Source organism: Lates calcarifer, linkage group LG12, assembly GCF_001640805.2.
Source record: "Lates calcarifer isolate ASB-BC8 linkage group LG12, TLL_Latcal_v3, whole genome shotgun sequence".
NCBI classification, from domain to species: Eukaryota; Metazoa; Chordata; class Actinopteri; family Centropomidae; genus Lates; species Lates calcarifer.
In genome coordinates, this window is record NC_066844.1 from 23,635,791 (window position 1) to 23,662,409 (window position 26,619).

The window sequence follows — 26,619 nt, forward strand, 5'->3', positions numbered from 1 at the left end:
AAAAAAAAAACTATCCTTCCCTGACACACAGACACGTTCTCACACACTCACACCTCTATCTCTCCCTATGTATTGGCAAACACTTCTCCTCTCTCTGCTCCTGCCTCCCTACCACCCACACTGGGATAAGTCATCACTGCTTCAGCGTGTAAAGCCCGGTCTTATCTGAACAGTCTCGTTGCCTTCGAGGTCTTATTCTTGATCTCTCCTCTGTCTGCAGCAAAGCTACTACACAACTTACCTAGTGGCTCTGTCAGTACTGCAAGGAAACAGGTGACACACACACACACACACACACAGAGAGAGAGACATACACAGACTCAAGACAATAACCACAATATATTCCTTTTCTTTTTATTCTTTTCTCTGTTTGGAAATTGCAGGGTCAATATTTTCATTAATCACATTACTTGACATGATGCACCAAAATTTACTCTATCTGTTTACAGGAATACACTGAATAGAACACAAGGTTTCACAATGGATACACGACTGACGTTTTGCCCATTGCACTTACAACAGTGAATGACATTTTCCAGATTTTTTGTTTCATTTTTTCTTTCAGCTTCCTCCCGTAAACCCTCTCCACCTTGCAGATCATATCCATCAAATCAAAGACCTCCTGATAGTCTGACAAAGGCATTCTACTGCCATGGAGGTTTTTTCCTCTTGTTTTACGATACACAATATGTATAGAAACTCTACACAGACTGGATATGTTTCTGAATACGACTTTTGTTCCACTGTTGTAAACAGTCAATACGAGTCAGCCACATACACTATGCTTATGCAATAATAATAATAATCATCATCATTAGTTTCATCATCATCCTCATTATTGTGGTAATAAATATTCTTTTTATACACAAAAGTTGGCAGCAAATACGGCATGGGGATGCACATGACAGCCGTACTCAAAACTCAAAAGCTGTACAGAAGAATGAATTTGTATTTACAGTAAGAATGTGTGTCTGTCTGCCTTTCTGTCAAACCAGACGGCTGCACTAAAGGCTGTTTTGTCTCATGCACCTCATATTGACCAGCTAGCATTTCCACCTCTTGTTTTGATACAGATCTCACACCATTCAGTCGGAGGCGCCGTTACGCAGCCTCTGCGTTTCTGTGTTTCACCAAGAAGCGAGTGCTACCAGTCAGGCTTGTGCTTTCAAAATGACATGCCCTGATTTGTGAATGACTGGCTGAACATTTTTACTCGTCAATATTCTCTACGTTGGCCTGTGAAAGTCAAGGTTCGTAACCTTGGTGAAATCATGCCTTGCCTTTTTTTTTTTAAATTCAGGTACAACTTCCAAGAATATAAGATCTAATCATGCACCTTTCCGATGGCTTGGCTGCTGAGTGGTTTAATCAACAATGAAATATCTGATAGAAGCATTCCATTCACCCCACAGGTTATACTGACACCCAATATGTACATTGACACGTATTAATGAGAAGTGCTGACCATCTGTATCACAGTTTTATAGCCGCACAGACAGTCACTGCAAGCCAAACACTGAGGAGCCCAGGTCAGCCAAAACGCACAAAAAACTGAATGAGGGCTTACAAACAGCCAGACAAAGCCAAGCAAACCCATGCTTCAAAGCAACATGATGGTGGACATTCAAAACCGACAGTCTACACAGTTTACCCTTTGGCAACAAGTCCCCTGTTGTGGGGTGTGAGGGGTGAAAACATGCCACGAAAATAAAAACAATTCTAGTTCAATATTCAATATTCAAATTCATACAGACAAGTTGCTAAGTAAAAACATTTTCATGACCTTTTTTTTCCTTTCTTGTTTTTTTTTTTTTTTTACTATTTTAGTTCATAATTTTGTTGTTTTCTTGTGAATACAATGATGATAATAAACTGTTTTAGGCTGAATCACTTCCAGGTTTAAAATGAGTCATTGCATAGAACATTTAAATTGATAATTGCTTTCATCCTCTCCTATATCTGTATGCATGTGTGTGTGTGTATGCTTATGTGTGTGTTTGTATGTGTGTGTGTGTATGTCTTTGCACAAATAGAGGCAGTGGGCCCAGCTAGTTAGTGAGATCATCTTAGTGGTGAATTGGTAACCGCATTAATCAGCTGGAGGTTAACAGGTATGTTTGGTGGAGAACTCAATTAACCTTGGCTCTGAAGTGTAACTAGGATGCAAAGTGTATAACGTGTACAGTGTGTGTGTGTGTGTGTGTGTGTGTGTGTTTGCAAGAGATAGAGAGAGAGTGTCTGTGTGAGTGTGTTTGTACCTGTCTGCATGCTCTTATGCATCTGCACATAACATGCACGTCTGGACATGGTACTGTGGTTGTAAACCCTCTGACAAATTGTATTACGGCTATTTATCGACAGAAGTGTTTGATATTTCCCATCACTAATTTAAACAACATTTATTCCATTGTGCTATATACCATTTTCTGCATGCTATTGCTTTTAAAAATCAACAAGCAAATTATTTGATGCAAGAAAACAGATTCAAACAAATCAAAAGTGAAAAATAGAAAGTTTTACCAAAGAAAAACACAGAACAGGAAAAAAAAGAGAAAAGAAAGTCACTGGAAAGTGATTCCATAAATACACAAAAGACAAATTTACATAATTAGATTCTCTGATTTGTTTTATGTACATACAATAGTATACAGTTGTGTAAAAAGAAATGCATGATGATATGGACGATTTAAAACATATGAGGTATACAAGTAAAAACATGTACCGAATAAGGCTCTTCCATTCAGTGAATATCAGGCAAAAATGAAAAGAAACTAAAAGATGAGAGAAATCAATAAAAAGGATAAAGTCCCAGAAGGCTCTGGGGCTGACTATAATGATGGCTTTGTGATGGCTAATAAAGAGCCGTGGCCACGCTTTCATTTGGTCCTCTCATCTGTGTGAATCTCACACTTGTGGGCACACTGGTAGTAAATCCCTTCCCTAAACACCTACAGCTAATGACTAGTGGCATCTCATAGGTGGTGAAAAAAAAATGGGCTTCTTTTTTTTTTCTTCAGTTTTTCAAATATTTGTGCGTGCATTCTCATGTCCACATTTACACAATGCATTCTGTAGACATCAAAACGAAAAGAGGGGAAATAAAAACACATTCAAAGAAAGGGTCAAATTCCCTATACTGGAATGTACTGTAGAGATCAGAGAAACCAAGCATTCAAGGATTGTAGCGGAGTCATCAGGTTGGTTTGTCATTGCCGTGATACACCTCGTCTTCTCCAGGTATGTGGTGTCATTGTGGGCTACGATTGGTATCTTCGGTACAAGGAAAACCTATGAAAAATCTCCTCCTCTTTCTTCTCCACTGTGTTTTGCGTGAATAGAATCTGAGGACATCAACGCAGAATCAAAATATCCTTGTCAGAAGTGCACTCCATCAGACATGAGTTGTGTTCCCTTAAAATCCCTGTAGAGGGCGCTGTGAGGCTTCCTTTATTGAGCCATTTGAAAGAAGGGACATGCATGGCCGAACATGCTGAATTTCTCCCATGATATCCAGGTGCTTCAGTTAGCAGGCCTTTTGCTGTCACACAGGCCCCAGGAGGCTTTCTCTCAAAGAGGAGGAGAAGCAGGATTCAAATCCCCCTCCCCCTTGCCTCTTCTCCACTTCACTGCATCCTCATTATTGACTGCTGTTGTCCTCCTGTAATGAAGACAACAAAGATATCAGTGTTGGCATATATAAATAAAATGCTAATGCACGATATGAAATTCACCAGACCTGATGCAAACACAACAGATAAAGCTGTAACACAGACTAAACCAAAGCAGAAAAAATGAATGAATTAATTAAAAAAAACCAACACAAATTAAATAAAGAAATAAAAATTGTATTTTCAAATGAAATTCTATGTGTTCTGCCATAGCCGTTACACAGCACACTGACACAGGACGAAGCCTTCTGCTTTGTTTATGGAGCAGCTCTGCCAGCCTACTCCCCCTTACTTCCCATGATACTCCAGCCAATCACAGCCCTGCTGGGATCGGCAGTAATCCACTGGGCTGAGCGGGCTGGCCTGCTGCTCAAAGAGGCATTGACTGGGGTTTATCTGCACATTCCCCCCCTGAGTCCTCGGACTGGCCAGAGACGCAGAGAAGACTGACTCGCCCACTGATATTAATCCAAGTGTCAACATGGACAACGAAACAGCTGAATGGAAGACCCTCATTCAAATGAGCCACAACTTCATCCTGTGCAAGTCACAGCATGTGTTTTGACAGCAGCTAAATAAAGCATTGAAATCTGTTTTATTTGCACTTCAGTAGTTCTGCTCCATTGAGCAGAATTAGTTCATTAGTCCATTCTTCCATGTAATGAGTGATGCTTACCATGAGTCATGACTCTGTGCGCCTGCATGTTCCCTTGTCACTGTGTGTCTTTGCGTGTGTGACATTAAAGCCAAGCCACAGTTAGCCCTCTCAGGCTAATTATAGCCCAGTGTGCTTGGCCCAGATTACTGCAAGTGTGTGGAGTCAGGAGGTAAAGCGTGCTAGTGCTGACCTCCCCTGTTCTTGGCTTTGGCCTCTCACCTCTCCAGCACAAAGTTCAGGCAGACTGTGACTTTAATTACCTGACCTGACACTGAAATAGAACGCTGAAGCAAACAAAAACACAAACAACAAATAAGCAGCAACAAAACAAAGGTTATTCAAGCACACGTGAGCACAAGCACACACACGCATGTACACTCAGAGATGCATGTGAATGGATTTTTGCTACTCACCACCGAGGAGTCGGACGTCTCCACAATCATCATTCTGGGACTGTAGTTCTGTCAAGGCACCCACTTACTTTCAGGCCTCCTCAGGCCTCTGCTCATGTCTTGTAACACCATGCTGACGAAGCGATCACCGTTATTTAATTCACTTCAATCGTGTGCCCACGTCTGGGGAATACAGTGCTGACAAGGCATCCTTTGATTCCAGCTCTGTTCAGTAATTTGGGGTAAGGGAGAGGTACAGCAGATCAGTCTGAATATACAATCACAGCATTTAATGAGTCATCACTTCACTTGAGTCTTCTCATTATGCAGACATGGACTATGCTAATCTATGTAAATATCCAGCTGATAAAACATTTAATGCATTAATCAAAGTGAGACAGCATTCCATGTTTTCACAGCCTGGTGTCTTAGAGTGTATTAAAATAAAAATAAAACTAACAAGGTAAAACGAAAAGTATCACTGGTCATCAGTAGTTTAACAAGTTCCAGCCTCTGTTTTACATGATCAAAGTGACACAAAAGTGAATAAACACATTGTGAAATGTTTAAATAGTTGACATGGTTTTTACTTGCTTAGCAGAGCAGATGACACAATATTTATCATGGAGACGATGCCCTCCCCTCCTAAAATTACACATGTCCCAAAAAAGTATCCATTTCTCCAGGGATGAAGACGAGTTAATGAGATACTCACCGATGCACTCAAGATCTCTCCTCCTCTATTTCCTCTGTTATGTGAAATGTATTTAATGCAGTTTCATAGGTTTTTCAAGTCCAAAGCTACCAATCCGTCTCATTTAAACTCTGCATACCCTGAAAAAAAGCACAGTTGATTCAAAATAAACAAGAGAATCAATGAACACATACATTCCCACCTTAAAATCATTCCATCCTTCTAAATTAAAAATTAAAACAGTTTGAGTGGCTAAAGACTGTAACTTTCTTTAACTTGAGTTCACTTACCCTCCTCTGATCAGTTCACCAAAATGAAGTGAACTTCTTTCCGAGGCCAGACAAAGCTGTGAGAGACAAAGAGAAGGAGGTAAAACCAAACAGTGAAATGCTCATTCAAGGAATTCCAGTACCTTAATTTTAGCTTTATTAATGGATTCTACTTTTAAAGATTTATCATTTGCTAGACCCAAAGAAAAGCTGTGACACATTTTTTAAAACTTTTATTTATTCATGACTGTACCATCTCCAAGTTTTCCCGCCTGCTCTGCTGCCCCTCCTTGCAGGATTTTGGTGAGAACATTTTCCCCCTCAGCAGGTGCCTGTCCTGCTGCAGCGCTGCCTATACCTCCGGGTTTGCTGCCGATCCCAACAGGGGCGGCCTTGGAGCCTGGAAACAACATAACCCTCATATGTGTCATCATTTCCCTGTGGTCGCTGTGTGGTTTCTGCTCGTGGTGGAGCTGAGACTTACCAATGCCTGTTAGAGGAGGTGTAGCTATTTTGGTGGGCTGAGGTGATGCTGGGACTCCTGCTGTAGGTTTCATTCCTGTGGCTGCTGCTGCAGGTGTCGCATCCATTTTTGCCTGCAGACAATTTAGTAGAGACGAAGATGGAGTCAAGGCAAAGTTTAATTTTGCAACCGTATGTCATTTTAGACTTTATTTTAGATGTTATCCCAGCAGGATTACATTTCTTTAATCAAAAAATATCATATTTCTCAGCGTAATTCTTGATTTCCTCTCCCCACTTTTATCCATACAGTGTACTACAGTATACATTATATAATGCCCACCATCCACTAGAAGTGTCTTTTTTAAGATTGTCAGATTGTTCTTTCACTCTAAAAAACCAAAAGCATTTAACAATTGCTTTCTTTTTGTGACATTTAAAACGGCAACAGTGGCATTTAATGGGTAGAGTTGTTATCAGTCATTATAATTACATTAGAAAATACCACACTCCACAAGTTTTTCAAATATCACATCCTTAAAAACATAATGTTGGTCTACTAACCGCTGTGGTAGCTGGCTGCCCAGCTGCAGACCCTACTCCTGGCTGGCGTCCCTGTGGTTGGGTTTGGCCGGATTTGGGCTGCTGCTGTGCTGGTCCAGCTCCTGCAGTGGTTGTTGTGGGCTGGCTGCTCTGAGGGGTCTGGCTGTGTTGCAGTGGTTGTTGTTGCTGCTGCTGCTGCTGCTGCTGCTGTTGTTGTTGTTGTGCACTCTGCTGTTGGGTCTGCTGGGTGCCATCAAACGGTTCAGAGCCCGGATGTCTCCCAGACTGACCCTGACCACTTGACCGCTGCTGTCCGGCGTGGCCCTGAGGGGGCTGCTGCTGCTGTTGCTGTGGCTTAGATCCCGCCGCAGAGGGATCCTGCCTCCTGGAGGTTGTGCGATCTCCTTGGGGTCTCTGGCCCCGTCCTCCAGTGCCATGGTGATGACCAGAGGCTGTGTCACGAGAGAAGTCTCCCGAGTTCCGGGGGCTTCCCTGGGCAGAACGAGAGTCTGGAACGCTCCTTCTTTGTGCAGATGAGGAGCTTCTGCCATCAGAGCGACTAGATGGGTCTTTGGGGTGTGTCCTGGAAGATCTGGAGGACCTGGGATCCTCTGAGGAGTGGCGAGAGGAGCTGTGCCTGCCAGAGCTGCTGCCATGGTGGCGGTGGTCCCGTGACGATGTGGAGGAGGAGTGGCGTTGTTGGCCGTATTCATCCTGAGGACAGTATTCCTCTGGAGGTTCGTCATAATCATGGTAGGTGTGCTTACTACGCCTACCTGTTGATGAGTGACTTCCACTTCCATGATGTCTTGAGCGATCAGAACGGGCCTCCCGCGGCTTCTCAAACCAGTCAGTTTCCTCTTGGCCCAGGTGATAGGCTTTTCAGAACCAAAACAAATATTATCAGTCAACAGTTTTACATGTTGAGAGGAGTAGCATGCAGATCGAAGCCATGCAAAATAACTGGGAAAACATGCTCCACATCCCAGAGCCATGCACGCTTTTGAGGAATCCAACAACAAAGAAAAAACTTTAAAAAACAGAAGACATCACCTCACACTGAAAAATGATGTATGCAAAACATAAATATAAAACAGGCATATTTGGCTTCATTCATAGATAGGAAACAGTCCATAGAAATAAAAGACAAGACAAACTAAGTAATGGTGCTCCACTCCACACTTGGCATGCAGTCTCTTTCCAGCACACTTTAAAGGTGGGTGGAATGAATTTCATGCAGTACAAATGATTCAGCACCAGTTACCTTCGCTGTCAGAAACAGCACAGTGCATGTCATCTACAAGGTAAGGGTCATCTGGTTTGTAGACATGACTCCTGGGCAGGTCCTTCTTGTGATGGTCCTGCACATCTGGCAACGAATGGCTGGAGCCGTACTGATTCCTCACATCATGAGCCTCTGATATGCCAGAGGTTCTTCCCATGCCTACAGGCTTCCCAACAGGACTGAGCGGACTCTCCTCTTCTGAATTCTGGCTGCGCATGGGAGGCCTGCCACTGCGGCTGCTTCTCTGAGACCGCTCCATGGCATCTCTTTCATAGGATTTACTCCTGTGGCCTGTGGCGTCTCTGGAAGAAATCTTGTCCATACCATATCCAGTGGATCTGGACCTTCCAGAGCTATACATGCGGTCCTCCTCCTCAAGACCCTCACGACTGGTGCCGTAATATTTCTGCTGGTCATATGCGTTCTTCTTCATGCTGTAGGTGCCATCATCCTGAAGCTTCTTGGATCTGGACACGATTGTGCAGCTGCCTCCTGTTGATGTTGTCATCGTGTAAGAGGCAAGGTCAGACTCTACATCCCGTGCCTCCTCAATAGGGGAGAATTTAGAAATCTTCTGCTCCATTCCCTGCTTCCTATGCTTACTACGTTTAGAGGAGACTACTGCAGGGGCGAGATTCTTGGGTGTGAGTTTGTGGCTACTGGAGCTGCTCCGTGATGTGTGTTTATAATCGTCGTAGTAATAGGAGGAGCCTCCGCTCACTGTGGTGCTGGTGCGACTGTCCCCTGTGCTCTGGTAACCTGCTGAGCCTGTCGGTCTGCCATAAGCATCCACAGGCTCGTCCTCAGGCCTGCCATAGGCACTCCCACGGGCAGGGCCATTCTCAGTGCGATACCGCCCTCCCACAGGGTGACCTAAAGCGTCAGTGGGTTGGCTAGTGCTGTCTTTCGTCAACTCACTGATGTCATCAATCATGACGTAGTTCCTAGGAATATTCTGCTCCAGGTTAGAGGTGTAGAGACCATCTGAAGCATAAGCAGTGGTGGGGCTGTCCACAGAGTGAGTCAGGCCAGGCTCAGGGGGGCGGTATTGTCCATATGCATTGCTGTAGACTGAGCCAAAGTTGGCATCTGGAGCTGATGTTGCCACAGACACTGCTGGGTTGCTGATGACCTCATAGTTGGTGGGGAGTTTTTGCTCAAGGTCAGCCAAAGAAGTTTGCCTGGGTCTTTGGTGGACTGTAAGGATCTCTGCCTGGGGCTGGTAGGTGAGGCCGGGTTGGTAAGAGCTGTGGCTGGGGTAGGGAAGGCTCTGGCCTGGCATGGGCTGACCAGGCTGATGGAAGCCCTGGTGACCATGCTGCTGCATGCCAAGGTCTGTCTGGTAGGAGGACTGGGCATACATGCGGGAGGAATAGGTTCCCTGGTTCTGGTAGCCGGGGCCTGGTGGGGGATGGGGCTGGAAAGTTCCTGGCTGGGGTGCAGAGGATGAAGGGTATTGTGGAGGTTGGAAGCCTATCTGTTGGTAAGCAGAGCCTGGCTGCTGTGCCGATGGTTGACTTTGAGGGTATGAATAAGACATATAAGATGAAGTTGAGGGATACTGAGAAGCTGCACTGAGATCATTCGTAAACTGACTCAGTGGAGCAGTGCTTGGCCTCGTCAGCAGACCATTAGCATCAAAGGTTCCTGTAGCAGCAGCCATCCTGAGGTTATTGAGCTCACTGTCTGACATGTAGTCACGAGCATCACCCATACATCTCAAGTAAGCCAGCTCTCTCCTCTCCCTCTCCTTCACCATGGTCTCCTTACGTTGGGTGATGCCCAGCTCCAAGTAACGCAGCTTGGCATCAATCTCTTTCTCCTCTTCCTCCAGTTCGGCCTGCTGCTTACGGAGCTTCGACGACTCTTGCTCCACCGCTTTCAGTTCACTCAGCAGGCCGGCCTTGGTGACTCCCTGGGCGGGTCGAGGCAGAACCCTCTGGGGCATGCCAGGAGAGCTGTACATTTGTGCTGGAGTAACAATGGGGAGTGGAGTTTCCTCTGGAGGGGGGCTGGGGAGAGTCCTCTTTACTTTCCTCATCAGAGAGTTCTGCTGCTGCTGCAGGGAGGCCATCTGCTAGGAAAGGCAGAGACACATCAGCAAACACTGAGCTATAAACAGAATGTGTTTATGTAAATTACACTCATTACTGTACACTGGGTACTCACAGAGGGTCTGCAATTTTAGTCATCCCTAGACCTATGCAGCCTGATATGTTGTAAGACTACTTGATGTTAATTGACCTATGTACTATGGGAGCATTAGCTCCATCAGCAGCTCAATTAACATAGTTTGATTTCATTATATTAATTAAATTGTTGTTTCACTGAAGCCAAAGACACTAAGTGACGTTTTCATTTTATGCCTGATTAACAATGTTAAGTAAAATGTTTGGAAGTGCCAGTCAGTGTAGTCAACACAAAGCACCATGATTATATAATAATACTGCCACTTGCAATTTGTGTGTTACTTGTCATGACAAACAAGTAATGTTGTGACTGCAATGAAAATATCAATCAAATATGTCTCTACCAGTGTCAGTAAGGGTGTTTGACCGAGTAGGATCCATGACTGTCATAATAATTTTTAATTTAAAGAAAATGCTGAACAAAGACATTTGTGTTTTAGCAGCTCAGTAAATGTAGACATACAGTAAGCATGAAATGGACAGAAAGAGACATCAGAGTATAATGAAAAAATTGAGTCTTTTGATTTCATTAAAACACATGTTCAGAAATATGTTAATTTTCTCTCTGCTCCTCTGTTCAAATACCCACAGTATCTGTCTTACTTTTGAATGGCATGCAGGTACAGAAAAGAACAGCCAAACATTACAAATAAAAACACTACTTAAAAAGACATCTATGCTAATCTACTACTTACAAAATAGTTGTTTTGTGTAGATCCATGGTGATGTGGTTAAGTATCCACAAGAGAACCGTGTATGAAACACTAATACTAAAGATTAGAGGTATAAATGTGTAAAATGCCTGAAATCTGACTTCCACGTTTGCTTCTCAGACTAATTTTGGTCTAAGTGCACAGCAATATTAATTTACTTTGACCAGCTGCTAACAATCAGGAGGAGAGCAAAGCTCCACCAGGATTGCTCCACATTGTGTGTCCCCCTGGCAACTCTTTAGGGTTTGCCAGATATAGAAGACATGACAGAAAAAAAGAGAGGGAGTGAGAGAGAGAGAGAGAGAGAGAGAGAGAGAGAGAGAGAGAGAGAGAGAAGACTAAAAGAATAGAAAGGGGGAAGATAAGGGAGGAGATACAGCAGAAAAGGATGATGGGAAAATCTTTTCTGGCATGACCAGCTGCTCTCATGAGAACATTCTGTCACTTGGTCGATGCCAGATCCTGTGTGATCCTCTATGTCCACACAAAACACCCTGCATATACATATATTTATTTTGTTTTATAATTTTTACTTAAGAATATTAAACTGACTACTTCTTTATTTCATATTATATATAGTTTAAGTTTAAGACATCATATATAATGTCAGTGCAAACCCTTATACTCCAAATGTATTGCAAATAACTAATGCATTTGATTATGTTCCTACAAAAACATACTACATGTTATCCCATGCAAATATATATGTATGGTAAGGTGGACTTATGTAGATTGTATATCAACCGTAAAAATGTGTGTATTTGATCAAAAGACTCAAATCCCCATGGGGGATCCAAAGGCATTATCCCTGACTTGAGGATTTTTACAGTCTCTATTTATGCACTGTGCACTGAAGAGACTACTGGAGATTTTGTGGGGTTGCTGCAGTTCTAAAAATAGATATTTCTTCTGAATATATTCTCCTAAAATATATATATTTAATTTTTAGAGCTATTTACAATATAATATACATCAACGTGAATGAATACAGTGGAGTATACAGTGTACAGTGTGAAGTAATATACTTCTTACATTTATATAAGTGGTAAATTCTGCTCAATGAAAAAACAATAGTTTCCTACCTGACTGTTGGACACAGCTTGCTGATGATATGGGGAGAACCTGTTCTTGGCAGGGTCCTCTGATGTGGGACTGAGAGGCTTGGGATCTGACATGGAGCGCTGCACACTTTTTATGGGTCTCGGTAGGGTCTGGTGGCGTTGGGGTGATTCAGCAGTGAAGGCCTTCTGCTGCGGTGTCACATGGGCCTTGTTGAGTTTCTCCTGGGAGGCAAATGTTGTCTCTAGCATACGATGAGGAGACAGCGGAGATACAGGGGAGTAAAGCACCTGGGGTGATTTGGGGGGCTGGCGAGATGGAGACTCATTTTGTTGCTGCTGATAGCCAATTTCCAGGGGGTCTGGTTTCCTCCTCTCAAACTTTGCAACTCCTTGGAGTCTGGGAGAAGTTGGATCCGATGTGTTCGCACCAACTATATGCAGACTTGTGGAGTATGGACTAATAGTTGTAGGGACACTCAGCTGAGGGGCGACCACTCCCTGAGAATGAGACTCTGGTTCTGTCTGGCAGGCCAGACTCTCTCCTTTGTGGGTCCTTTCTGGGGCGGCTATATAATGTAATAGATCAACCTTTGAGGTTTCAGCCATGGTAATGTGGATTGCAGGCGAAACCCTGCCTAGCTGGTCGGACTCTGTCTGGCATGACGAATCATTTGTGGTCTGAATAGCTATACTTGCAGAAGCCACTTTGGATGATCCTTCTGATTTAGTCTCACCACTAGATTCAGAGTGCTTGGATACACGTGATCGTCTACGCCTTACTGGCTGCTGGTCCCATTCTCCCTGGTCCTCCTCATCAGTCTGCACACTACAGTCCGCTATACGCCTTGTTCTCCTACGCCTGTTCATGAACCTCTCCTCTCCATCTTCATCGTCTGTTTGCACACAGCTGTCTGTAATCCTCTTCACAGAGTCTTCTTCTGAGCCATCCCTCAGCCGAGGCATGGAATTCTGCTTTTTCATAATCTTGGAATCAGCCTGTTTGTCACTGCTCCTCAAAGACATTTCAGAGGCAGAGCTATGAATAGGTCGAGCAGCCACCACAGCCTGGACCACTTGTCCATCCTGCCAAAATTGCACACTCTGTCCATCTTGTTGAATAACTCTACCACTCTGGTCACAGATAATGAACCCTTGGGGGGGCCCTCCTCCAACAACTACCCCTTGTATAGCACCCTGGGCAGATGTTGCTGCTGCTGCTGCTGCCGCTGATGCAGCCGCTGCCTCTGCTGCTGCAGCAGCAGCTGCTGCCTCCACCGCTGCTGTCTTTTGCCTTTTCTGCTCCTCTAGCTGCTGCTGGAGCTGTTGCTGCAGAGACTGGATTTGTTCGAGCTGCATCCTCTGCTGGGCCAGTTGTTCTCTTTGCATAATGAGCTGTGTCTCTCGCTCTGCTTGCTGTTGCTGCAAGACTTGCTGTTTGATCGTCTGCAGTTCTTGGATCTCACGCTGAACAAGTAATTGTTCTTTTTCTCGGTGTCGCTGAAGCTCCATGCGATCTCGTTCAAGCTCCTCTTGCAGGCGCAGCTGCCGTAATTTTTCCAGCTCAACCCTCTCTCGCTCTAGCTGCAGCATGTGCTCTTGTTGCTGACTCAGTCTTTCATCTTCCTTACCTTTCTGTGCATCCATGGGAGGAGAAAGTTTGGAACTCTGTGCTTGTGGCTGGCCCTGTTGCAGAACCAATGGTTGAGGCTGACTGATGGGTTGAACTTGAGGTTGGGTCTGAGTCAAAGATAAAGGTTCGGTTTGAGCAGGCATTTGAGTCTGCACTGGCTGGGCAGTTGGAGGTTGGCCTTGAGCTTGAGAGAGGGAAGTAACACTCTGTGAGGTAAATTGAGTGCGGTCTGGCTGCTGGTCTGCTGTGGTTTGCATACCAGGTGCTGGTACATTTTGTGCCCCTACATGTGCGGCAGGTTGGGATTGTGGAATAGTTGCAGCTGTTTGTGGAGCAACTGTTGTTAAAGGCTTTCCAAGGTACACCGGAGTTTCCTGGTGTGAGCTGCTTGCAGCAGGCACACTTCCTGATGGTGTAGCTGAAGTAGGATACTGGTTTGGAGGAGGGTAGGAATATGGTCCCTGTGTGGACAGAGGCATTCTAGGAGTCACTTGAGGCAACCTGGTAAGACTGGCCAATGGTACAGCTGTTACACCTGTAGGGTATGGTCTGTAAATTCCTCTAGGCATGGGACGCAGGACAGGGGCAGGCTGGGTGGTAATTGGCAAGGTAGAGGCTATGGGAGTATTAATTGTAGAATATATCATGCCATCTCCTCCTCTCATAGTAGCAGGGTACAAGGCGCGTATACTTGCTTGTCTAGCATTTATTAGGTTTGTGAGTGTTTGGCCATTTGCCGTCGGTCTTCCATCTGGGCCATACAGTAAGTTTGCTCTTATTGATGCTAAGCTTTGCTGGAGATTAAGTCTAGCTAAAGTTCCACCCCTTCCAGCTCCATATGGTACCAGTTCAGGGTTATTTCCATACCGGCTCCCAAACTGGTCCACTGAGTTCAGAGCTGCACACATGCGGCTGATCTCCCTGGCAGTGGTTGCACTGTACTGAGCCAGATTGGAGTCCTGTGATCCTGTTAGGTCACGTGAACTGTAGGCATAATCTGAATTTATATTCGACATGGAGCCATATCGGCGAAGGGGTAACGAAGGCCCTGCAAAATCTCCTTGGTGACGCAAGTCTGTGTAAGATCCATACTGTGCTCCCATGCCAAGATATCCACCATCATAAGCCTGCTTCATGCTGCTAAGATCTACTGCTAGGCCCCCCTGGACATTACTTGGATAGTGACCAGCATCAGTCATGGAAGGCAGATTAGTATCAGACATTGAGGGCTGTATTCTTCCAGAGGGGACAATGGGTGGTTGATATGGTTTATGCTCCTCTGTCGCTCCTTGTGTAGCTTGAGGCTGGTGTTGTTGTTGGCTGACATTGTAGTGTTGTGGGTGGGGAGGATGGGCCGCTTGAGAGGTTTCAGTGGTGGGGGTTTTATCTGAGGATACAGTTGTAGGCTTCTGAGTGAATGACCCTGAACAGGAACCAGCAAAGGGCAATTTGTAAACAACATCACAACAAGCCACCTGGTTTTCTGGTTTGATCTGTCCTGTCAGATCCAAGACCTGAGGAGGGGGAGGAGGTTCCTCTCGCTTTACCAGTTGAGTCACTGTGCCCCCCTGTGATGCACTGCTCTCATCAAGTTGCACCATCATAACATGGGGTTTACCTGTGGACAAGTTCATTACTGTCGGCTTGTTTTTTAGCTCTAAGGCAACTCCGCCATAGATTTCATGGGGAGCATTAGAAGCAGGAGCCCCAGACACTGATGGCGGAGCCAGGGGGGACACTCTAGGTATGGCACTAGCAGTCGCTACAGGCTGGGCACTGCTCGTCTGGCTCACTACAAGGTCTTTTTTCATCAGCAGTGGCTGGACCTGATTTGCTAAATTGTAACGAGCAAAAGAGGATTGCTGTTGGTGCTGCTGGAGCTGCTGCTCAAGAAGCTGTTGCTGCTGCAGGAGTTTCTGCTGCTGTAACTGCAACTGTTGCTGTTGTAGACCCAGGTTCTCCAGGCAGGCATCAATTTTGGGAATAGATGGGTCGGTAATTTGTGGCTTACTCTGGGTTAAACAAACAGCTGATCCAACCCCCTGCCCCAGATCCACACGGTTTTGCAAAGGATCTCCATACACTACTTGCTGCTTGGGTTGGGACATGAACGTTGAACCTGCAACTGTGACACTAACTGTGGTTGGTGTAGATACAGATACGTGTGGTTGCTCTTGTGCATTCAGGTTCATTATAAGAGGTTGCACTGCTGTGTGTCGACCAGATGGCTGCTCGGCTCCTAAAGAGTATCTTCTGGTGTCAGAGGCAAGGGATGTTAGGTCCATCCCTTGGTCTGTCATTATAATTGGGGCAGGCCTCATTGGGGCTCTCAGATCCACCACATTAGTGCTTGGATGTGTTTGGCTCTGACCCACAACCTTTGAAGTCCCTGGAATATTTGAGATTTTACATAGAGATATATTTTCCATAGATCCACGACTATGTGTGGTTGTGGTCACTGTGCTAATACCAACATTGACTTTTTCAACATTTTGAACCATCTGTGAAGAATGCTTAGGAGACTGTTGAGATGGATGCATTTGTGGTGATGTTGGGGAACTTGTAGAAGGAGGCTGGGAGCTATACAATGTTTTACAGCTGACCTGTGTTGGTGATGACAAAGGGGAAGTGGAAGAATTTACAGTCAATGGCTTAGCAGGACTTGTTGTTTCAGAACCTAGTGTTATTACCATCACTGGTGAGTCTTGAGAGGACTGCTGTCGTGCAAGACGTGGTGAAACTGCCCTTTGAGGTGCCTGAGCTCCATGGGATGCTGTAGCAGATGTAGGACCACCAGGCAAGGTTGGCAGCTGCCTGCCACTACCACCAGTGGGTCGCACAGATGGCGTATGTGTTGGACTTTGTGCCGGGGAAGTGGTGGGTGAGACCGGTGGGCTGGGACCTTTGAAAAGGGAAAAGACTTTGGAGGTTAGAGAAGATGCTCCAGGGTCAGGTGATGCCTGTGTTGGCCTCTGAGAGCCTGCTCTGCTGCCGGCAGGCACCGTGCTACCCGCCTGTCGAGTTGTGGCAGTCTGACTGACTTGGGGTTTGGTTGTGGCAACTCCAACAACACCTTCAATTTTGGCACTCTGTGTCATCATTCTATTTTGTGTTTCTTTAGATAGATGCTGTGCTGCATGAATTCCTGGGATTCTTGGATCACTCCCTGTAGTGGAGAAGGACATAGGTGCAGTAACCTGTGTTGGGCTTGAGCCAGGGGTTAGGACAGTTCCTGCTTCAAGCTGATGTTTACTGTCAGGCTGAGAGACACCTTTCTGCTGATTAACTGTTTGTCCTTGCCTCTGCATGAGCTGTGCTTTCTTCATCATCTCCTCATAGACCTCCTCTGCACTTTTTAGTGTCTTATCAGATGGTGACATTGCTGATGTCTTTTCTGTAGGGGAGTAGAGTGATGTGAAGGTTGGAAGGTTATATTCATTTCCGGATTTGTAAAGCTTGCCACCAATCATCTCAAAGCCCTCTGCCTCTGAGTCCATAGAAGGTGAGTATTCAGAACACGATGATCTGTGAAGTTCCTCCATCTCTGCAGCCTGCCTCAGTTCCTCTGTTGGCGATGCATCCTCAATAGGAGAGAGATTACTGGGGGGAGTTTTGGATCTTTCCCTGCGTCTCTGTGCCCGTAGCTCCTCTTTATCCCTTTTTGTTTTTCGAGCAGTACTTCGAATCCTCTGTTGCTCTAGATCTCTCATCTGTTCCTGTTCTCTAAGCAGTTCTTCCTCCTCTCTAAGCTCATCTTCCTCAGATGAGTCTTCTATAGTGGGCAGCAGTGGCCCATGGGAACGATGTCGAGCCTTTCTTTGTTGCTTTGCCTCCTCTAGTCTTGCCCTACGACTAGGGCTGCTGTCACTATCATCCTCCATGGACGATACAGATGTGGGAGATGTTCCAGAGGTGTAGCTGGGAGTGGTGGCAGGCAGAGTGGATGAATATTCCCCCTTGGACCGTTCCTCTGGAGAACCAGTCAGACTCTCCATTTCAAGCTCTGGTTCTCGGAGGTCATGCTCGGTGCTGAGCTCCATGTCTCGGTTATAGCTGTTGGTGTTATTCAGCTCAATTGTCTTAAAGCGTCGAAGGCCTCCGGCCATTACAACATCTTCCTCTTCATCTGCCTTATATGCACCCTCTGATACCTTAGTGTCATCCTCAAAACTATTAGAATGGTGTGAGAGTCGTCGTCGCTCTTTGCTCCCATCCCCACTGGTTTTATGTCCCCTTTTAGTCTTCTGGTTTCCATATTCCTCCAGCTCTTCTTCATCAGCACTCATCTCCATAATTTGCCTCCTCATGAATTCCTCATCTGTTAAGTCTTTATGGGACTTCTTCTGTCTTACTGGCAATGGTGACAGACCACTTTCACTGCTGTCCTCCACGTAATCATGGCGAAGCTTACAACTGAGGTCATCCTCTGATTCATCCCTTGCTGCATCATCATCAGGACTGTAGTCCCGGTCCTGCCCAACTGACAGTGAATGTGGCCTGAGCTTCTGGTCTAAGGCAGTCTTTGACTCTAGCAGAGGCTTCATGGAGCTCTCTAGCTTGGTGATTTCTGAGGGGATGGAAGCACCCCTTTCACTGAGCTTGATTCCTTCCTCCTGGATCTGGCCTGTAATTTCCCCTTGAGAGCTGGAGATCCCATCTGAAGAGTATCCAGTGTCACTTAAACTATGTGTACTTGATTTGTTGAAATCCTAAAGAGAGATACAAAGAGGAAAAGAGAGGTCAGAGGCAAAAAAAAGGCAAATTTTTTTCCTAAATTAACTCATGGCAAAGGTCTATTACAAGCCTCAGTGCACACCTTGTATCCAACTATTTCATCAAACTCATCAGCAGTGACATTTTATGAGCATTTTTAGATAATAGGGAGTAAAATTAATGTGCTTGACCTAATACAGATGAAATAGCCACTAACACTACAATATTAGAAAATAATTACATTGTAAACAACAAAGACTTAATCAAAATATCAGATATAGTAACACTTTAGGCTAAAATCAACCCAAATATTTAGTTAGTGTGTTTTGGTTTCATATCCTGAAAAAAATGGCTACATTATCATCTTTACTTTTTTAAAGATATAATATTAATAATAGGATCATTAGTCTTATTTTGGCCTGTTTGTGAATATAATCTTATTTTGTTGTTAATTAAAGCTTTAGTCATTTGATTTGGGTTGAGTTTGCCCTTAAATGTTATGTACACCCAGATGGATAAATACACTGACACACAGAGTGAATATAACAGACAGCTGAAGATACAAACATCTACAGACAAATGTCATTTGGTTACATGCTTGTTTGCCATCTTTGACGCATTCTCCATTGCATTCTTCGAACCGTTGAAGAATAACGAACATGCTTAGAATGCTTAAAATATCATCACAAAGTGTCACATTAAACAAAAAGCTTGCATTTGATACAAATGAAATAAAACGGTACAAAACAAAGTGGAGGAATAATGCTGACGATGTTGATGATGATAATATGATGAGGAGGAGCATGAGGGTGACAAGGATGAAGATGTGTTAATGATGATGTAAAAAAGTACACTGATAGGAAATAATTTTAATAAAAGCCTGTGATGAAACACTTATATGTAACAACTATAATTAGTGATTATAGCACAAGCTGATGATAACTACTAATAACTACCTTTAAATAATAAATAAACAATGGGATAAGAAGACAAAAATGATGATGGTGGAACGTAAAACTGATATTTATGAAAAAGAAACAGAGAAAAAATAGAGAACGAAAATGTTAACTAAAAAAATTATAATCACGAGAAGAATTAGACAGATTAAAATATGATTAAAATGGTTATGATGATGAAGACAGTAATGGTGATGATGTTGTTGATGACAATGAGAAATGGTTACAATTATTCAAATGGAGCAAAAATAATTAAAAAGAGTAACAGGTGAAGGCGAAGAAGTTGCAGGTAGCTCACTTCGTGGTGTCTTGACTTCTGTGTATCTTCAGCTATCTTCATGTCTTTTGGTGAAGTGACAGTCTCTGACAATGCCTTCTTCGGAGAGGCTTTGACTTCTTCTTTTAGAGCTTTAGATGCGACTTTAGTCTTCTCCTGGCTCTGCGGCTGTTTGCGGGCCTGGTTGTTACCTGTGGGTTTAGACTGAGTGGGTGCTGTTTTTGAAGGGGTGGGAGAGGCCTTGGCATGGTTGGGTGCAGCTTTACCAGGGGTGGATGAAGCCTTGGCACCAGAAGGATGAGAAGGGCCCTTAGCCTGAGCAGAGGGCTGAGCAGATCCCTTTGTCTGAGTCGGCCCTTTGACCTGGCTTGGGCCCTTTATTTGGCTAGCTGACTGAACAGGGCCCTTACTCTGAGCATGTGATTGATTAGGACCTTTAATTTGAGGACCCTTACTCTGAGCTGTGGGTTGTGTTGGACCCTTTGTTTGGGAAGGTGGCTGAGTTGAACCTTTGGGTTGAGGAACAGGTTGGGGAGAACCCTTGGTTTGAGGGGACGCTTGGCTAAGTCCCCTGGTTTGAGGGGCAGGCCCTGCCTGTTTCACAGGAGAGATGGGGCCACTTACTTGGGGACCCGGTGGTTTCTGCTGAGGACCTGCGGGCCTAGGCCCTGAAAGTTGACTGGGTCCTTTCTGCTGAGGTGGTTGTTGATTGGCTGTTACAGGTGGCCGGGGGGATCCCACGGGCTGTGCAACAGGAGCAGGAATGTCTCCCAAGCTTCCTGACAGAGCCCTCTGCGTCTGGCAGTTCAAGCACAGCCATTCTTTCTTCTGAAAAACAAGCACAAAGAGCACACCAATCAGAATCGCTTAAATAAAATAATCAGACAAAAGCACACGGTTTGTAAAGTTGTCCTAGAGTTAGCTTTTTTCCACCTGAAGCCAACAATGAGCAAACAAAAAGGGCAGCAATATGATTAAGTACACAAGCTATGCTAAACACTGGTGTTCACTTTAATATTGACACTGTGTCAACACATTATTTAATTATCACTTATGATGATTGATGAGTACAGATATATAAACGTGTTTGTTAGTTAAAGAAATTAAATCAGAAAGTTGTTGCTTTATAAATGGTCATGGAGTGCCAAGGACTCAGTACAGCAAGTCTGAACAACTGAATATTTGAAAGCCTGTCCAAACAAGGCCTTTCATCTCTTCCAGAAGACTTAATCATTTGACAACATTAAGCACTCTCGAACAGGGTACACAGAGGAAGAGTGCCGTGTGAATACAAATTAACACATCTGGTATTAGATAGGAGGGGTGCAACTGTCATTAGACCTTTAATGGAGCCTACAGCAAACCTTCTATTCGCAAAAGCAGGATTCGTCCTTCACAATCATCCTCACTAAGCCGCGTGTTTGGAGGTAGTTATAGATTCTGACACTGCTTAAAATCTAGAACAAAACCCATCAAACACAGGATATTAACGTAAGCAGATTCAATTTCAGGTCAATGCAGCAGATCGATGAAGCTGCTCAATGAAAAGAAATGGTTATGATGCAGGTTAGGAAAGCTGAAAAGAGAGGTGGCGGCACCATGTTTGTAACGCAGCCCTCTGTTTCTATGATAATCATCTGTGCCTCCGGCCTGAAGAGGGAGCGTTTTTGTGTCAAAGACTTGTACAACAAAACAAATAACCTCATAAACACTTCTATTCCTGATTACCATCTGACCAATAAATCACTTCTTTTATTGGTGTCACACTAAAAAAGTATAAATAGAGAAGACGGAATTCAACAACATGCCCAGGAATGGCTAATAAATAAAAAACAGCAACTGTATCAGAGGACATCTTTACTGCGGTCAAAATGTCAGAGAAGGTTGCAAAGGAATTATTTATTTTTTGCAAATGCTCCTTACATCTTCCTCATGTTGCAACTATCAAAGAACATTCAGGACTTGGTAAAGTTATTGGAATTCTGTCAAATTTCTGACATGGAGAGTATCCTAAAGAGAAGTTATCTGCCTGAGTGATATAAATTATTGAGGAAAGGCAAAAGTGCAAGTAAGACAAAGAGAGACAGACAGAGAGTGACAATCTTTTCATTAGCAAGGAACATCCTTACAGCATGATAGGGATCTTAATCTAGAGACCCAGGAGACCAGCGTTTGACAGATAAATCTCCAGATGAGACCTGCGATTATAGGACACAGTCTGTCTTCTTTTTCACTTCATACTAAACCTGTGTAGAGAAACTGATCAGGCCCAGAGAGAGCGAGTGATTGATTACTTGTTCTTCTCAGGGCTCCTTGTGCGTCCTTTGGACTCACACTGTTTAGCTGACTGACCACTGTGAAGGATGGATACAGAGCATCACAGGGCTTTTCTACTATTTGTCCAGTAAAACTGTTTCGTGAAGGCAAAACAATAGACAAATAATGATTAGTCACACGCTGAGGTGGGTGGTGGGAGACAAAGCCACAGCTAAAATTTACCAGAAAAAGGATGAGGAGGAGGATGGAAACGGAGGAAGAAGAAGGTGGTGGTGGTGGAATAGTGATTGCGATGATGAAAAGAAGGAAGGAGAAAAGCAGCGGTGATGATGATGGCCACAAAAGATATGACATCTACTGTATGTGATCCTCTAACTATATAAGTTGATAAACGCCTACCTGCTGCATGCCTCAAAACAGAGAATCACAAATAAATATTTCTTTGTCACAGGAAAAAGTTCTGAAGTTGTTATAGTTGTCATAAGAGCAAACAGTAACAAAATTACACATCCAGCAGACTGAGAGCAACTTCATCATCCCACTGGAGTCGTGTTTCTGGACTTACCACTAATCAGTGGTTTGTTCATCATTAACTTAAGAAAATACCTGTTTGAGTTTCTTCACCTGCCAGCTGTCTGTCTGCTGTTTGGTGATGGGCAGCTACAATGTTCAGACAGTTCTGGCTAAAATACTGAAATACTGAGACTCAAGTCCTGTGGATTTGTCACTGTACAGCGACCTCTTTCTGTTGTTTATGAATATATTGTCTGTAAATGTAAATGATAAGAGGCTAGCCAAAATGAAATTACACCTCATGTAGCTTGTGACTAATAAAATATCATACAACACAGAGCAGTGCCACTGAGTGCTGGAACATGGAACCTCATAATAACTCAATTAGAGCCATTATGCAACATGAGTGATAAATTATACAACCCCCTCCTTTAGAAATGATGCCATCTGAATCACGAATACTGTAAAAATATGCGGATCACCATGCATAATGCTGCAGCAACCTTAGGAATAGTGTGGGCTGCTACAACATTTTTCAGCATAAAAGGAGATAAAATAAGAGCCTGGCAAACACTTTGCCAGTTTAAAAACCTGTCAAGGACGGTAAAACCAAAAGTGGCTGTGAGGACTGTGTTATAACTTTACCCACTCACTTTAACAAAGTGACATTTCTAAAAACAATAAGCTGCCAGAACCAAATATAATATAACACAGTAAAGATAGATATGGTAGCTACATTTGAAATCTATGCTTAAAATGCTATTTTTACTGATGCTATTTTTCTGTTCAAGATAAAAACCTTTCTTAACGTGCCCAAATCCTACAGGAATCTGTTGTCTCAACTGAGACCACGAAGCGTGGATGGAGCCATTGGCATGCCAAACAGACAGACTTGCTTTGTTTTCATCTCTCTCAAGTGCTCTACTGAGAAGCTATATATAAACAGGTGCAGTACTCTCAGAACTAGCCATCTGTGTCGGTTCTCTCACACATAAAAAAATAAAAGTTGTGTTGAAATGTCAGAGGCAAGCATTTGTGTTTGTGGACAGCTACAGCACAATGGAAGACACAGAAAACAACTGAAGCTATGCTATGTTATGTTACATGTGCGTACCATGTGCACGCATGCATACATATAGATCACATAATCATCCCATCTGAAACAAATCCCAGTCCCTGAAGTCTCAACTCACTTCTAACATCCAATCTGCTTTTACTTTTATCTTTCAAGCATTTTCATAAAAGTAGAATCTAAATTAAATTAGATACTAATGAGCATTTTTGCTCCATGGAGCGTCTTTCTTCCTGCCATGTTGGCACTGCCAAACTCCCCTCTTTGCTCCTGAATCAGCATAACACTACTGCGTGGGTGAAAGAGAGAGAGGAGCAAGGCCAAACCGGAGCTGGGAGTAGCAAATTATTCATGTAGAGTGCTTTAGCGTGTACAGCAGTGAGCAATGTGGGCTGTGCTTCCCACCTCTACCCACACTGTGTGGAGAAAATCAGGTCCGTATAAAGGACTAAGCCTCTGCACTTCTGAGACAGGCCTTTAATGCACCCTGAAAACAGAGCAGCCAATTCACAGTGGCAATCTCTAGACTACTTTTTTAACTGCCCTCTGAAGAACAACACTTCAGCAGCTCAATACATAGAAATTAAACTGCAGCTAAAACTACAAAAAGAGACAGGTAATGGAAAAGAATGAAATAAAATAAAAAACAATTAACTTTGAAAAACAGTTTATTGTGTGTGTGTGTGTGTGTGTGTGTGTGTGTGTGTGTGTGTGTGTGTGTGTGTGAGTTTGCCGTATGTGTGTATGGCACAGTCACCCAGCAGCAGTAGGCTCATCTTGTTAGTGAATTGGTAACCTCATTAAATGGCAGGAGGTTCACTTGTCTGCTCGGTGGAGAGTGTACTTAACCTTGGCTCTGAACTGTAACTCAGCTGCAGCTGACAGGACTACACACTGACTGTAATCTATCAATTACATTTGAAGCATTTAGTGTCAGCTCTTACTGACTGCAACGTGTAATGAGTCAAACTAAGTGGTTTTCAGCATCTTGCGTGACAGCACGTTTTGACTTAACGTGTGGAACTGAGTTATAGCATAAGTTGTTTTAATTGCATCTCGAATCAAAATATCAATATGTTGAATTTAACATTTCGTATTTTACTTGAAGTTTGGGACCTGATATGAGGAAGGGAGAGAGAAAGAGAGAGAAAACTCAGTGGATTTGAGACAAGCTAAACTCTACTGAATTCTATCTATAAATGGAGAAATCTCTGTCTGTATGACGAGTTTCTCGACAACCGCTCACCCAGTCAACTTCAAACTTTGTGGGTGTATTGCTAGCACCCAAGGAAGTGTAGTGTCGACTGTGAAGTTTTTTGGATGAACAGTTCTCAAGACAGCTTCAAACACTGCTTTCCCACGTTACTTTACAAGAGGAAAAAGCCAGAACCTCAGTACAAGGGCAGTGCTGCACCCGAACGATTTACAGCGTGCACATGCCAGGATTTAACAGTGGAACTCAACTGTAAATGCACTTTCTACGTGGTCACCCAGACACTATTGAAGTGGAGCTGCCAACTCAAACAGTGTATTGCTCAGGACACACAGAAGTGCAGTGTCGATTGTGACGTCCTTTGGATGATGTTTTCTAGAAACCTGCAATCTGGATTAACTAAGGCCAACCAATTTTGAACAGGCACTGCACTAGTCTACAATAGGGCCAGAGCTACCAGTGGCCCTGACATCTCAATGCACTGCATGTTAACAAACACATGCAAACAAAACACATATGAAAAACATATTCTGCATATGTGTGAGAATGTTTACAGAGAGTATTACTGCAGCACAGAATCTGCAAATGTGTCAACGTGAATGTACTGTACGTAATGTGTGTAATGTAATATGTGCGCAAATGTTTACACGTTCTTGTAGACGCTCGCAAATCTGAGCACACACAGATTAAGATACAGTTTCACAACTCTTCATATACATTTCCAAATAATACCCCATAAATGTTTTCTTGGATTGAGGTTTGTCTGTTCTTTCTTCAGCAGCAGTACATTCAGCTCACGAGGCAACCGTATAATTCCCTAGGAAAAATCGAAGTCTATACATCTTAACTCATGAGGCGGTGCATTGTGGAGCTCCTCCAACAACTGTCTTTTTTTCACAGTAAATATCTGCAGTAAATATTTCACCATATACCCAGAAAATGATCTGAAGCTCCATCACGGTGACCGCAAGATTTGAATCATAAAGAAGTGCAGCTGAAGCAAAAAGTACTTGGTGCGTCTGATGCAACTGCAGATGTGAATTCTGTTTTGGGGAATTTTTGCATTTCAGTTGACACAGTAACAAGAGTGAGGCTGAGAGAGCAGTTAGTGAGTAAGCCCAACTCTGCCATGATACACCGGCAGTGAAGTGATGCTCCATCCATTCGGCTCACAGCTGGAAAAGCTGCCCTTTCACTGTCAAAATAATGAGAGATTGAACACCGCAGGTTACCACAAGGAAAAGGTCAGAGAGATTGATCCCATTCTCATAGATTGATCCCACGCGCGGAGGAGCTTGCTTAGACATTACAGCCCTGATCATTCACACAATATGTGTATGAGCTGTATGTGTATGTGTATGATGATGGTCTGTGTGTGTGTGTGTGTGTGTGTGTGTGTGTGTGTGTGTGCAACCTCAGTTTGTGAGTAAGTATATGGACGAGCATCTGTGAAGTGTCTGTGCAAGCGTGGTTGGGTATAAATTCACCAAATTATGTAACGACACACACTAATAGAATCATGAAGGAAAGTATATTAATTATCCAGACTCCAAACCCCTAATGACAACCAAGGCTAAAAGCAGGTATGTGAACGACAAATTAAAAGTGCTCAGATGGGGCTTCTCTGTGGCTCATTTGATTAAGGAATGTACCACCCTGAATTAAAATCCCACCTTGTTTACTATCGCTCTCAATTTGGAATGATCCAATGAAGGCAAAAATTGCTAAAATGTAATGGGGCAAGAAGACCAAGTGCTTAAAAGCAGCAGATGAACTGCAGGCTATAAAAGGTGTTCTTGAAGTTGTAAAAAAAAAAAAAAAGACTATGAAGTACAAAAAGTAGCTGACTGACTTTAGGCAAACTTTCACAGATAAGGAAAAAATAAATTGCAAACCCCTGCAGAATGTCCTCCACAGAGAACTTCAAACTGCCATGATTGTTTATTCTCTGTAGTTTGCATACTAATCAACCATTTACACATTCCCACAAATACAATCCTCCAAAAAAGATATCATGATTATAAAAACATTACA

The 26,619-nt window shown here is 43.7% G+C and overlaps 1 protein-coding gene across 3 annotated transcripts in view; it reads right to left on the reverse strand.

Annotated features, from left to right (window-relative positions):
• Positions 1 to 340: 340 nt before the first annotated feature.
• Positions 341 to 26,619, reverse strand: part of bsnb (bassoon (presynaptic cytomatrix protein) b) — a 62,524-nt gene continuing 36,245 nt past the window's right edge. Inside the window, exons 4-13 of one of the 3 annotated variants that reach the window (XM_051074561.1) lie at positions 20,135 to 20,338; positions 11,956 to 18,273; positions 7,951 to 10,045; positions 6,708 to 7,564; positions 6,166 to 6,277; positions 5,935 to 6,081; positions 5,703 to 5,758; positions 5,434 to 5,552; positions 4,740 to 4,943; positions 341 to 3,658 (exon numbers count right to left, since the gene is read on the reverse strand). In XM_051074561.1, the coding sequence (XP_050930518.1) occupies positions 5,718 to 5,758; positions 5,935 to 6,081; positions 6,166 to 6,277; positions 6,708 to 7,564; positions 7,951 to 10,045; positions 11,956 to 18,273; positions 20,135 to 20,338 (9,774 nt within the window). In that variant the 3' untranslated portion in view covers positions 341 to 3,658; positions 4,740 to 4,943; positions 5,434 to 5,552; positions 5,703 to 5,717. Of the gene's footprint in view, positions 3,659 to 4,739; positions 4,944 to 5,433; positions 5,553 to 5,702; positions 5,759 to 5,934; positions 6,082 to 6,165; positions 6,278 to 6,707; positions 7,565 to 7,950; positions 10,049 to 11,955; positions 18,274 to 19,531; positions 20,339 to 26,619 lie in introns of all 3 variants that reach the window. The other 2 variants (XM_018685796.2, XM_018685795.2) reach the window with 2 other exon arrangements.